This window comes from Microcebus murinus, chromosome 9, assembly GCF_040939455.1.
Source record: "Microcebus murinus isolate Inina chromosome 9, M.murinus_Inina_mat1.0, whole genome shotgun sequence".
Lineage (NCBI taxonomy): Eukaryota > Metazoa > Chordata > Mammalia > Primates > Cheirogaleidae > Microcebus > Microcebus murinus.
This window is the reverse complement of record NC_134112.1, coordinates 43,696,091-43,709,928: the sequence shown is the minus strand read 5'-3', so window position 1 is coordinate 43,709,928 and position 13,838 is coordinate 43,696,091. Positions and strand designations below refer to the sequence as shown.

Here is a 13,838-nt window from a genome sequence, read left to right as displayed (position 1 = left end):
GACATACTCAGGAACATTAGTTATGGTAAATTACTCTTCTCTGTTATTAGACTTAATTCAGCAGTGTATCTTTTAAGATTGGGGATCTTTCATTTCCAATTTAAAAAATCATTGTATAGAAAATAAAGATTTTCATTAACTATTTTGAAGACTTATTTAAATATCATTATTTGCAGGCTTATAGCCTATATACCCAATGGCTGTCCTTCATGAAATCTAGTCCCTGCTGAAATCTGGTTTTTATGACCTGAGTGACAACTTTCTGGTTTTAGTTCGTGGAGGACACACACTCCTGCTTTGACAAATGTGCTTAGTACACCTGATATTAATACATGTGTATTCTCATGAACAATTGATTTTGAAAATGTTTGTAAATACAAGGGTATTGTGTGTTTTATTAAAGCCTGGAGCTGACAAGTGTAACCATTACAGTATTATCTTTAGTTTCTGCACCATTAGTTTCAAAATTCTCACCTGTCATCTCTGCCTGACTTAAGAAGCAGCAGCACATGCTGATGAAATCCAGCCGGCCTGAAACCAGAGCTCCACAGAAGCATGAATGTCAGGGGCAGTAAAGCGTGGTTTCTGGCACAGCCGGGGGCTTTTGTAACGCTGTGTGAAAAGCAAACAGACGATTTAGCCAAATGATTTTTCCGTGCTATCTTTGGCATGGCAAGGAGTTGACAGATGGAAATGTAACCACACCATGTTTTGGTAGGAGAGCATGGAGCTGGTGTACAATAAGTCCAAGCCTGTCGCTGTTACTGGAATGGCTTTCCCGACGGGAGACGTCAATAACTTCGTGGTTGGCAGTGAGGAGGGTACAGTCTACACAGCTTGTCGTCATGGAAGGTGATTTTTCTGTTTTCTTACCGATAACACATTCCTCATTTCCCAAAGTCTGTTATCACCCTCTGGGGTATGCCCACCTTGGATTCTGAGAAAGGCATTTCTGAAGAAATGCGCAGAACATCAAGTCATCCTTATCTTAAATCATACTTACATACGTCTGCTCTGCTCATTGGCCATTTAGAAGTCTTTGGCGGTTCTTGTGGCCTTGGGGGGAAAAGTCCAACCTTCCTAGAGTATCGGATAAGACCACCTGCCCCTGCCCAACTTCCTCTTCTCCACACACCTTCAGGCTCCAGCTGTGTGCCCAGCGGGGTGACGACCCCCAGATATTGGGCATCCTCCCATGCCTCCACGCACCTGTACACTCAGCTTCTGCTGAGTCTAGCATTACTCTCCGTTTTGCCCGCTTAATGCCTCCTCCTCATCCAAGAGCCAGCACAGAGACCATTCCATATTGAGACCTACCCTGACTCTCAGGCAAAGAAAACTTCCTCCTTTAAGTCCCACTGAATTTTCATCCCTTTTATTCATTCATTCTTTCGAGGAATATTTACTATGACTAAGAACTTACCATGTGTCAGGCACCATCATAAGGATACAGTAAAGAATAAGACAGACATAGAGTTCATGTTCTAGTTAAAGGTAAAAGACTAATAGACAAGTAAATACATAGTTTAGGATGATAAGCACTATGGAGAAAAATCAAGGTAGAATAAGCAGAATATAACTATAGGCTGTAAGGCGTACTATTTCATATATTTTTCTAATGCTTCTGCAACAGCATTAATCATATTTTGTTTCAATTATTCATTCCTCTGCCATTTTTCTCTTATTAAACTATTTCCATTTCATCTTTGATTCCCTGCCCAGTTCCTGGAACACGGTAAGTGAGGAGCTAAAACTCTATATCAGGAATAAAGAAATGACAATTTCCAAACATTATAGAGAAGTGTCTTAAAACCCTTCCTCCCAGTCAGAGGGGTTCGAACTGTAGGAACACAATCCACTGTGCAGTTTCCAGGTGATAAGAACTCTGCCTTGATTGAGAGATTGGCAAATGTCCCCAGAAAACAGAGCTGTCGAGATAAAGTGGAATCGAATAATTTGGACTAGATTATAAAATTGCATGCAGAACTTAACAGGTGGCCTCACATCTTTTGAAAGGTTCATTATGTTCACACTGGTGCTTAATTTCTCTTTTACTTTAGTAGTCCTTGTTCAATTGATTTTTTTCAACTCTTGCACTCATCTCAGGCTATTAAGATTTAATGAGGAACCACAAATTGTTCCAAGTTCATATTCCTGTGTTTTTGTGACTTGTAGAAGCAACAAGCATCTATGGCTCAGCTCTGTGATTTTTTTTTTCTGTTCAAACAATACAAGCTGTGATGTTCCTGCTATCCTGCACATAGAAACAAACAAGGTTTGCCTTGCTATGCCTCACAGTCCCATGCCCAATGTCCCTCTTTCATAAAAACTGGCAAAAAGCACACATTAAAGTCTTATCAAAGCATATAAAGATCTGATGAAGTTACTCATTCACATACACATTTGCCGTATACCTACTTTGAGCAAAGTGCTTTGCTAGGTGGTACAGGGACTGCAGACATCATTTAAACTTAGTTCCTGTCTTTAAGAAACTGATGACAATGGGAAAGATGAATGCACAAATATCCAGAAGACAAGTGGAATGTCATAAGTGGCATGAGAGGCGCAGAGGGTACTATGGGCCAGACATGGAGCCATAGCTTTACCTATACATGTGTTGGAACCAACAGGGCGTAGGATCAGTTGACTTAATCCAGGGTACTGCCTAGGTCCTTCCTTATCTGTGAAGACTATAGTACATGTTCATTGACAGTTTTCAGATTCCTTCTTTTTTTAGTTTCTCTCATGGGAATAACCTTTCCCGTGATGAATATTTTTGGCCTGTGGCTATTGTCCTTTTCAAGCACAATCAAGTATATTCTGTGTGATTCAAAAGAAGGGTCCCTAGCATACACCACCACAGATCTCTTTACAACAAACTTCATTTTGCTTTTTACATTGGTCCGTCTGATTCCACCAGAAATATAAAATACACACCTTAGCAAAGTTGTAACCTAGCAGGCATTGGGTTTGCAGTAATTATAAATGGGTCATACAGGGCTATGGGGAGAAGCGGGGCATTGCTGTGTTTCACCTGACAGAGAGAAGGTGCAAATCCACTTCCATAAGTTAAACAAGGTCCTCATTTTGCACCCTATAAACTCTTTCAGGATGCTGTTAAGAGCAAGTGGAGTCTCACCAGGGCTCACTTCAAAGACCAGTTCCTCGGTTCATTAGAGTGATCACATGTGGAAGTGCTGTTAGCAGTTTCACCGGGTGTACTTTCTGAGTGCCTGTTACATGGGACACACGCTGCAGCGCTTTGCGCATGATCCACATTTTGCTCAGCACGTTGACATTTATTGGTGTTCCAGAGGCCCACATGTTTTAATACTGGAATTCATTTTTACTCTTGGCGACACAATATTAAGATTCCACAATCCCCTACATAGTTGTCATATGTAAAACCTTATGCACATGAATTTTAAAATATACCATTTTTGGTATATTTTCTCAGATTTCCCTAATTGTGTATGATTGCATGCAGACTATTATTTGATCATAGAGAGCTGGAAATAATACCAGCTTTGTTAAATAAGCAAAATTTGTGTGTGGGTGGCTTTTAAAATGTGTATCACTATTTCTCAAATGTGCTTCTGTTTTTAAAAAAGGTAAAAGGGACATAAGATTGTCCTTTTTTAATTTGCTAGTTCATTCAACAAATATTTATTGAGCACTTACTGTGTGCTAGACACTTGGCAACAAGAAAGACGAGGTACCTGCCCTTATGGAATTTACAGTGAATTTGTAAGTTTCTCTTCTGTTTTCAGTAAAGGGAAAACATCATTTCCTCCATATTTTATTTAAATCATGTGTATCATGGTGACAAAGGTTTCTACAAGGTGTTACATTTTTAGTTATGCCAACTTAATTTAAGAAATTTCCTTGAAAGAATAAATGATTATTCTTCCAAGGACGTATGGAAATTTATAGTCAATGAGCTCCCCCAAAAGAGTTAAAATATAATAGAACGTGTATAAAATGCCACTTCAAGAACAAAATAGTCTTACTATAAATATGAAAGCTTCTGAGATCTAAGTATATTTGTTTCCATCAAAATAGCTGTGTCTACACTGACAGGACTTGAGGAACTCCTGAAAAAGGATTAAATGATAACATTTGATATTAAATTCTGAATTTTAAAAAGACAGAGTTGCCCCAGATTGTTTTGTAATCACCAGAAATAGTGTCACACGTTTGCAAACAATTTCCTTCCCTCAAGATAACTGTGACAGCAGTTTCATTTTTAGTGACGTATGGTGGCTGCTCTAAATTACGGAGAAGTAATAATTATGCAGAGATGAGTTTGGGTTTGTTTTAAGCAATCTCTGTTTTGCAAAGGTCACCACTCACATGTGCTCTTTATGCAGCAAAGCAGGCATCGGTGAGGTCTTTGAAGGTCACCAAGGGCCAGTGACGGGAATTAACTGCCACATGGCCGTGGGCCCAATCGACTTTTCCCACCTGTTCGTTACATCATCGTTTGACTGGACTGTCAAGCTGTGGACCACAAAGGTAAGATTTGAAATTGATTGAAATTCTCAGGTAAAACGTAGGGGAAGAGGATGGTTTCTCATTTTCTGGGGAAGTTGTAGGGGACAGCTGGACCCAAACCCTCTTCCAGACGGGCTGGCTTTGGAATTTCATACACCCGGGGGTGAGCCCAACCTGCCTCAGAGCTAGTTAAGTCTCACTTTCTCAGTCCATTTTACTTATTTTTTAGATATATAAAGTAATACTAGAAAATATTCTAACTGTAAAAAATTCAAACGGTTCAAATAATGATGAAGCTGACATCATTCTTCATCAACTCTAAGCTGGTCCATAACACCCCCTTCGTTGCCTGTCCCTTGGTCCTCTCCCCAGAGGTGACCTCTCTTATCAGTTCAGTGTTGACCTTCCAGAACATGGTAGCATTTACTTACTTATGTGTGTAATTAATGGAAAACTATACTTTGGGACTTCAGTTGTTTGTTTTATTGTTTGGTTGGTTGCCTGGGTTTGGGGGGTTTGGGGTTTTTTGTTTGTTTGTTTGTTTGTTTCCCTTGTTAGTTTTCAAGCTGTGAAACACAATCAATTGTGTTATTGGTGTTTTAAAAGGTAATTCTGACCATGTTTTAGAGCAAGAAGAAAAGCAAAAGCCATCTGAAAGGAAGGTGCAGTCATCTAGGGAAGAAATGACAGTGGCCAGTGGCTCAGACCAGTGGTCTGGGATGGAAAGAAGTAAATGGACTTGGGAACCATTTGAGAGATAAAAGCCACAGAAATTGGTGATCGGTTTGATAGGTGGGAGGAAGGAGAGGGAGTAATCAGCAGAGAACCCAGGCCTCTGACCTGGGCAGCTGGTGCATCGTGGCAGCCCTCACTGCACTGGGGAGCACGAGAGGAAGGGCGTGGAGGGGAAGAGCTTTGGCCACGCTGAGGTTAAGGTGCCTGGGAGTCCCATTTCAACATCTCCAGTAGGACAGATGAAGAGAGATAGCTGCAGACATGCACCTAGTGGCATTCGGAATAGCAATGATATTCACAGCCAGAAGAGTGTTTTTTTAAAAATAAACACTAAGATTCAATCTGGAGGAAGAGGAATACTTAGAAAATAAATGGGAGAAGTGGAACTAGAAAGAGAGATTAAAAAGTAACCCAAAGAATAAAAGACAAATTAGCATTTTGTGTGTGGCTTCATGGGTAGCCATGGAGAAGATCACGTCAAAAGTACAGAATGGGGCTTTTAATTGTATGAAAAAATGCACTACCTCCTCCTAAGAGAGATTCAAATGAAAACTGAGTTGAGAAACCTATTTTCAGCTTTCAGATTGACAAAAATCTAAGTTTCACAACAGACTCTGTGATGAGGCTGAAAGAAACCAGCCATTCTCATTTCCATTGCCACTGAAAATGCAAAATGGCACAACACTCTGGAGGAGAATTCGGCAACATCTAAAAATAATACATGTGGCAACATCTAAAAATAATACATGCTTTAACAGAGCAATTTCCACTTCTGGGAATCTATGCCAGAGATAGACTAGCAAAAATAAGAAAAAGACATATCCAATTTGAGTTGGACTTATCAGTAATAGCTCATGGCGTGTATTATCTTTAAATATACAGAAGGATATTCACTGAAAGATTACTTTAATAGCAAAAGACTGAATACAACTCAGAATCTCCATCAGCAGGGCACCGGGTGGATAAAAATATGGTACATGTCTCCAAGGGAGTATGGCTATGGAGGTGCAAGAAAAAGTGAAGAAGACGTCTACATACTATTAATATTATGGGATGATCTCTAGGATATATCTTCACACGAGTAAAGCAAGGTAGAGAGAAGTACAAATAGTAGATTATCATTGTTTAGAATTATATTTATTTGTATTTAAAAGTTGAAAGAATAAACCACCAGAAAAAGTTACTTATAGGGAGGCAGGAGGCTGAAAGAAACAAAGATAATAGCCAGACTTCTTTGAATATACCTTGTTTGTACATTTGATGTTGGAACCATGTAAATATTTTATATAATCTTAAAAGGAAATAAAATAAATTTTAAAATTTGTTCCTAAAATTTTAAAGTAGCATGAATCAACTTTTAGTGTAGTTCAAAGTGGTGGCAAAACCTTACAGTAAGGGATGATTCAAAGTGACTTTAAAACCCTGCATGTTAAGTATTCATTCCTAAAGGAATATATTTTAAGGATTAAAAAAAAAAACTAGAAAAAAAATCTTAAACTACTGGTATTCATATTGCTGGTTGTCGTGTTGTTACTGGTATTCTGAGACTGTTGTATTTGTATAAGGACATAAACGACTATGTTAGTGTCACTGAGAACTGAGATTATCAACTTGGTTAAAAGTTCATACTTAGCATGTTCATACTTAGCAAGTTCATACTTAACTTCATACTTAGCATGAAGTTAAGTAACAATTCTGTAGTTACCTGTATCTGAGTTGGACTTGTCACGAAGAACTCATGGTGTATATTGTTTTTCAATCTAAAAGAATATATATTCACCATGCTATCTACCGAAAAGATCGAAGAACAGTGACCAATCCAATAGTAATGACATTTCTGGTGCCCAAAGTGTGCTCCCAAAATACAAGTTCTGCTAAAAAGAAACCAGGGATCCTAGAAGAAATTCCTGATTCTAGGTCAAGAGCAGGACATGTTTAAAATGAACTGAGAAAATGTTGTTATAACAGAAAGCAAGGAAGCTACCAAACACTACAACGTTTGTGTCAAAAAGACTTGGCAGCCAAGTTGAGTAAGCTTCTGCTCACCCAAAGAACATCAATAAGGGTAATAGATTCATGAGTTCATAATGACATTGAAGAAAACAAACAAAAAACCTCACTGATCAGCTTTGGAGAATAGTAGGCAACCAACTAATGATTTTGAAAGGAAAGACTCAAACATTTATTCTGCCTTTTCTATAGGATTTGTACTTCAAGGTTACTAAATAGTTGATGAGGGAAGTTTTCCCAGTCAAGGAATAAGAAATGATAGCATTTTAATATCACCATTTTGCCAACCCTATTATCTAGGCAATGATTATTGCCAATAATATTATTAACGTAAAAATTGAAACAACCTTTATACTTATAGAAATAAACAATAGCACCTTTGAAGTAGGCTTATGAATTTGAATCTGAATCTTACCAGTCCTCTAGGACTCTGAATTTAGAAACAGTAGGAGATGCAGATGCAAAATATTAAATAATACTACAGGGGTATAAATCAGCTGGATTCAGTCTGTGGGGAAATCTATAGGACAACTGCTTTCATTTCTGTAACAAAACCAAAAAAATGTTTTTTCAAGAGAAAAAAAGAAATGGAAGTAGAAACTATAGAACAAAACAAAGAACAAAACAAAACTTGAGACATTTCAAACAATTTCAAAATATGGATCTTAACGTAGATCTTGATTCAGTCAACCAATTGAAAAAATTAGAAGGCAATCAGAGAAATGCAAAGACTAACTATATAGTTGATATTATTTATGAATTACTATTTTTAGGTGTGATAATGATATTATGATCACATTATGTGTATTTCCCTCTTAAGGATGCATATTGAAATATTTACAAAAGAAATTATGCGATGTCATTGATTTGCTTCAAAGCAAGCAGTTGGGAATGGGAGAGCTTGTGGATATAGATGAATAAGACTAGCCATGTACTGACGATTTCTGAAGCTAGATGATTGATATTAATCTCTGTATTTATTAAATCTGTTTAAAAATTGTTCTATAGTAAAACATGGAAGAAAAACAGGATAAGAGGGGGTGAGTAACAATGATAAATATTTCAGAAAAGTAATATTAGGACTGGAATATGTCCACTGTGTTTAGCAACGCAGAAGCCACTGGTGTCCACGGCAAATGCAGTTTCTTTGGGGTGTGTTGAGAGTGGGACACAAATTACAGTGGGTTAAGGAGTGAGTCGAAAGTGAGGAAGCACTAAAGAAAAATGAAAATGTTTTCTTTTCTCTTTTCTTTTCTTTTAATATTTTGAGATCGTGGAGACTCTCGAAGATGTTTTTGTGGTAGAAGAGCCAGTAAAGAAGGAGAATAGGAAATCCCAAAGTGTAAGGTAGAGAAAGGGCCAGGAAAATGTTGGTATGAATGGGATTAACAGCATGGGCAGGGGAATGAGTTTTAAATTTGAGCAGTGATGTCTCTTTCGTGGTAACAGGAGAGCAGGAAAGGATGGGAGCGTCAGTGTGTAGGTTTAGTGTGTAAAGGCAGAGCAAACTCTCCTGTGACGGCTATTTTCTTTTAATGAGGGAGGAGATTAAACATTCTGCTGAGTGGGAAGTGGAGGTACTGAAGGAAGTGGATTTCAGCTGATCACAGAGCATAGGAAGAGCTGTTTAGAAAAGCCAAAGACGGGCTTTGGGCACTGTGGAGGCCCTGGTTGGAGTCAAGACCAGAATCGCTTAGTGGCTTTAATCTTCAGGACTGGTTTTCTCCAAGAGAGCTTGGCAGTGCAGATATGGGCATGAAGGATGGGGACAGTTAGATGGATCCGGAGCTAGAGCCTTACCAGAGTGTGACGAGAGGACAACTGAACATGGAATTTGGAGATATGGAGAAGAAAGCATTGGATGTTATAAGCTAAGGATTCTAAGCTGCAGGGGAAAAGAAATAAAGAGAGACAGGAGGAAGAAAAAGGAACTAGGGATTGGATGTCCCTGTAAGATCCAGGAACAGGTACAAAGGAAGTAATTGAGTAAGATAATTAGTAAAATAAGAGATGATTGTTAGGAAGTGGGATGTTTGAATTTAGTATTTTACAACTGAAATAGTTGCAAGTGATTAAAAAAAGTCAAAGGTGTGATCTTGTGTGTAGCTGAAGTCCAGTGAAGGTGAAATTCAGTGGAAATAAGGAGGTCACAGAAACAAAAGGTCAAGATGCTGGTGTGCTTGGAATGGGCCAGGACAATGACTGTCTGGGATAGAAAAAGAGGGCCAGACAGTGATCACAGTGCTACTGTCCTCGATAAATTGGGAGGATAGCTCAAAAGAGGTAAAGGATGATAGAGCCAGATGGCCTGAGCTTGGAAGAAGCAGGACTTTTGACTGGAGAGCTCAGGAGCTTTGAAAAAGCCCTGGAACACAAGTAAGCTGGCCCTCGTGCCATCCTGAAATAGAATACAAGGTAATGAACAGCTTCTACCTGAGGAGATGGCAGGAGGGCTAGTGAGCTTATGGAGCAGCTAGGATACCACTGGGGCAGGCAGGAGAGAGAGATTCCAATGAGAAGCCTGAGGATGGAGGCAAAAGCATTTACCAGGGAATGAAAGATGGGGTCAGGGAGTAGGTCATGATAGAAACATCTAGAAGGAAGGGAGCAGTGAGTGCTGGGTTCAGGTGAAATAAGGACTATTAGTGATTTTAGAAAATGCTATGAGATTCCACCAGGAATGGGAAGGGGGACTGGAAAAAAAAGGGGGGCCTAGAATTCAGAACAGGGTGCTAATCTGAACAAATTCTAGCACAATGAGGACAGCATGAAGGGAGAGGGAATTAAAACAAATCGCAAGCAGGAAGGTGGCCATGGAAGTCAGAATCTGCTAAGGAGTGTGTAACAACACACCTGCCAGAAAAAAAAGAGGAGGAAAAATAAATAAAACACATTGCATTGCCCTCCTGCTACTCCCCTGCAACCCCCTACCATACCAAGTTTCATCATTAAAGCACTGTCAGGGAAGACTTCACTTTGAAGCAGAAACTTTATTGGAGTGGCTTACCTTGCAAACAGAGGACCAGGCTGCATTCCAGGCAGCTGAGTCAACAAATGCAGAAGAAGCCATTTTCATCCACATGGCTGGAAGGTAGGGAATCCAGTTAGGGAATGAGGCTGGAAGCATAGGTCTATACTTGATTGTGTAGATTTATTTTTATTTTATAGGTGATGACAAGCCATTCTAGGAGGAAATTAATCAAAATTTAATTTTTAGGAGTTTGCTTTGCGATACTATGGAAGATGAATTTGCTCATGGGCGAAGATCAACATTTATTGAGGTCATACTGTGTACTAGGCTTTGTGCTAAATGTTTTAAATCCATTAATCCATTAAATTATCACAATAAACCCATGAGTAGATATTAGTATCTCATTCTATGTAAGAGGAAAATAAGCACAAGAGAGCTTAAATAACTTGCCTGATGTGCTCAGGGAATAAATGAGGAAACTGGGATTCGAATTCAGATTGGTGTGACCCCATAGCCTATGTTCTTTTCTACGCCAGCATTCAGAGCCTGGAGACAGGAAGTCCACTTGCAAGCCTAGTTTGGTCATCCAGTGACTAATGGACCTGACCTGAGGGGAGTCAGTGATGATTCTGATATCTCTGCTTTAGACATCTGAGTGGAAGAATGGTGGCACCCATGACTGAGACAGGGCATTGCAGGAGGAGGAACAGACTTACTTGGAGGCAGAAAATCAGCAGGCTGGGCACACTCAAACTGAGGTGCCTGGAAATTTCTACAAGGTGATTGAAGATACTTATCTCAATCCGTTCAGATTGCTATAACAAAATACCTTAGATTTGGTAATTTATAAAAACAACAGGATTTATTGCTAGCAGTCCTGAAGGCTGGGATGTCCAAGATCAAAAGCCAAGATTTGGTGTCTGGCGATAGCCCTCTACTTCATAGATGTTGCCTTCTTGCTGTGTCCTCACACGGCAGAAGGGCAAACAGGCCCCTCTAGCCTTTTTATAAGGATGCCAATCCCATTTGAGAGGGCAGAGACCTCATGGCCTAATCACCTCCTAAAACTCCCCCCTTTAATACTATCACACTGAGGATTAAATTTCAACATATGAATTATGGTGAGTGGGAGAAGGACACAAACATGCAGACCACAGCAATACTGAAGTTCAGGGACAAGAGTTGAGTTAAAAATATAGACGTAACAGTGATCAGCATATAGTTAGCCATTTACTCCCAAGGTGGAAATTATGAATAGGATGTGAATTGAAGAGGATATACATGCAAACTTGGAGCTGCAGATGCTATGGTGCTGAGGCATGAGAATGCTCGTAAAAGAATGTGATAAACAGTGTTGAAGCCCGGAGATGTCAAGAAATATACAGGTAGCAAGGCAAGAAGAGGGTCCGTGGACCTCAGTGAGAATGATTTACTGGAGCACTGGGGACAGATTGTGGGTAGGTGGAGACTGAAAAGAGAAGAACAGCAGACACGGAAAATACAGACTACTCTTTCAGACAGACACGAGGTGGTGAACAGAAGACAGGGCGATGACTAGCAGGGAAAGCAAGGTCAAGGACGGATTCGATTATTTTTGAGACTCGAGTAGGTTTGTGGCCTGAAGATGAGGAGCCAGTGGAAAGTGTAGATCAATAGTGTGTGGTTTAAAAAATGGAGAAAGAAGATTTCAAGTGCCTGTGTGAGGTTGGGGGTAGGGAGAAGACGCAGGACACTGGTAAGCCTGGAGAAAGGCTACAGGGAGGTTTTGCTAAATGAAAGTGGATGGAGAGCAGGGAAGGGTAGAAGGTTCTTCTTTCCTCGGTGAAGTCAGAGACATGGTTATCTGCTAACAGTGATGGGAACTGGGATGTGGTAGGAGAGGAGGGAGGTTTAGAGCAGGTCCTACAAGAGGTGGGATGAGGTCCTGACTCCACAGGATGTCTGAACTGCACAGGTTCGAGAACCAGATAGGGCTAAATATCACAGATGCATTTCGTGGGTGATATCTAATTAAAATTTTACAAGGTAATAAGAAGAGTGTCAGGAATTAGTCAAGTTGCCATTGTTGAATCTCTTAGGTCTTCAGAAATCTCCTGAATCTGACATTCAAAGCTCTCCATAACCAGTCCACAGCAGTGCTACAGTAGCAGATCCACAGATTCAGACGTGGGAGATATACCACTTCCCCAGAGTTCTAAATTAAGTGTTCTCGAAGGGTAGCCCCCTGATTAGTAGCAACAGCATTACCTGGGGCTCATTAGAAATGCAAATTCTCCAGGTCCCACCAGAGACCTTCTGTATCAAAAGCCTTGTGGATGGGGCCCAGCAATCTGTGTGTAAGCCTTCCAAGTAATCCTGATCCCACTAGAATATGAAGAGCTGTGCTCTAAATCATGGTGAAGTTCTCGTTCAAACTTCCCATCCCTGTTTGGTGGGGCAGTTAGGTTACTTTGAGAGATCCCTGCTTTCTCCCAGGAACCTGGGGAGCTAGTGTAGGGTTCAGGCAGGAGAATGAAAACTAGGGTCCCACCTGCAACCAGGTTTCCTTATGTAATTAATGCCTTACTTGTCCTGGCCAAGGGTTTGTACTGTGAATGTACTTGAAACCCCAAAGTAATTATAACTTTTTGTGGTGTACGGGGAACAATAGTTATTCTTGAAACTTTTGAAGGCATGGGCTAGTATCTTTCTCCTGTTCTTAATTTGAGCAAGCATAAAATTTAAAGGAAACAGTAACTACATCTCTTAAAATCATTAATCACTTTTGCAAGACTATAACTAAAAATAACCTTTTTTGTCTTAATATAAAGGGCAAAGTGAAAAAAATGCTATTTTTAAAATACTGGAAATGGACGATTTGGGCTTTTTTTCCAGTCTTATTGACAATGAGAATTTCCAGAGAGGTGTACAGCTGAGAAAGAAATAAAATGGGTAATTATTTTAGTCCCTTCTAACAATAATGGTTACCTTAGTAATCTTTATTTTAAACTCACTAGATATTATTATTTTATTATTTGAACAAAAGCAAAGAAGTTTATGGTGGAGTCTTACTCAATAGTCGGATTAATGATACCCACATGCTTAAGCTTGTAACTTAACATATGGAAGAATCCTCCAAATTGTAGAAGGAGTTGATGCTAAGAAACAAGACTTAGAAGTAGTCAGAAATCGAATGTAAAAAGAGGCTACCATATAATACTTTGTTCATAAGAAATGAGCATTGTTCATAAAGATAACCAAAAAAAGTTCAAAGGCAAACCAAACAACAGAAAAATTTGGCAATACAAATGTGCATTTTGTATACTCTACTAACCAACAATTCACATTTCTAACACAAAGATGAAATATTTAAAAAGAAAATTTGAATTCCAGGGGAGAATGTCATGCTGGAATTAGCACATGGAAAGAAAGAAATCTAACCTTGAAGCCTGTAGGCAAGTCCATATGAATTCACTTTGCATACTTTGCATAACTAAAATGATTGCCAGAGAAGCAATAGCACATCACATACTACGCTATGATTTCAAAGATCAAAATTAAAAAATAAAACTTCTCTACATAGAATTTTAGAAATATTTCAGTTAAATGGAAAAATATATTTGGAGAAAATGCAGTCATTAATCGTCTT

At 39.3% G+C, this 13,838-nt stretch overlaps 1 protein-coding gene across 4 annotated transcripts in view; it reads left to right on the top strand.

Moving 5' to 3' along the window:
* DYNC1I1 (dynein cytoplasmic 1 intermediate chain 1) overlaps window positions 1-13,838 on the top strand; it is a 299,135-nt gene that overhangs the window by 236,196 nt on the left and 49,101 nt on the right. For all 4 annotated transcript variants that reach the window (XM_012757075.2, XM_012757068.2, XM_012757076.2 and 1 more), the window contains 2 exons: window positions 719-852; window positions 4,371-4,515. In XM_012757075.2, the coding sequence (XP_012612529.1) occupies window positions 719-852; window positions 4,371-4,515 (279 nt within the window). The remainder of the gene's footprint in view (window positions 1-718; window positions 853-4,370; window positions 4,516-13,838) is intronic.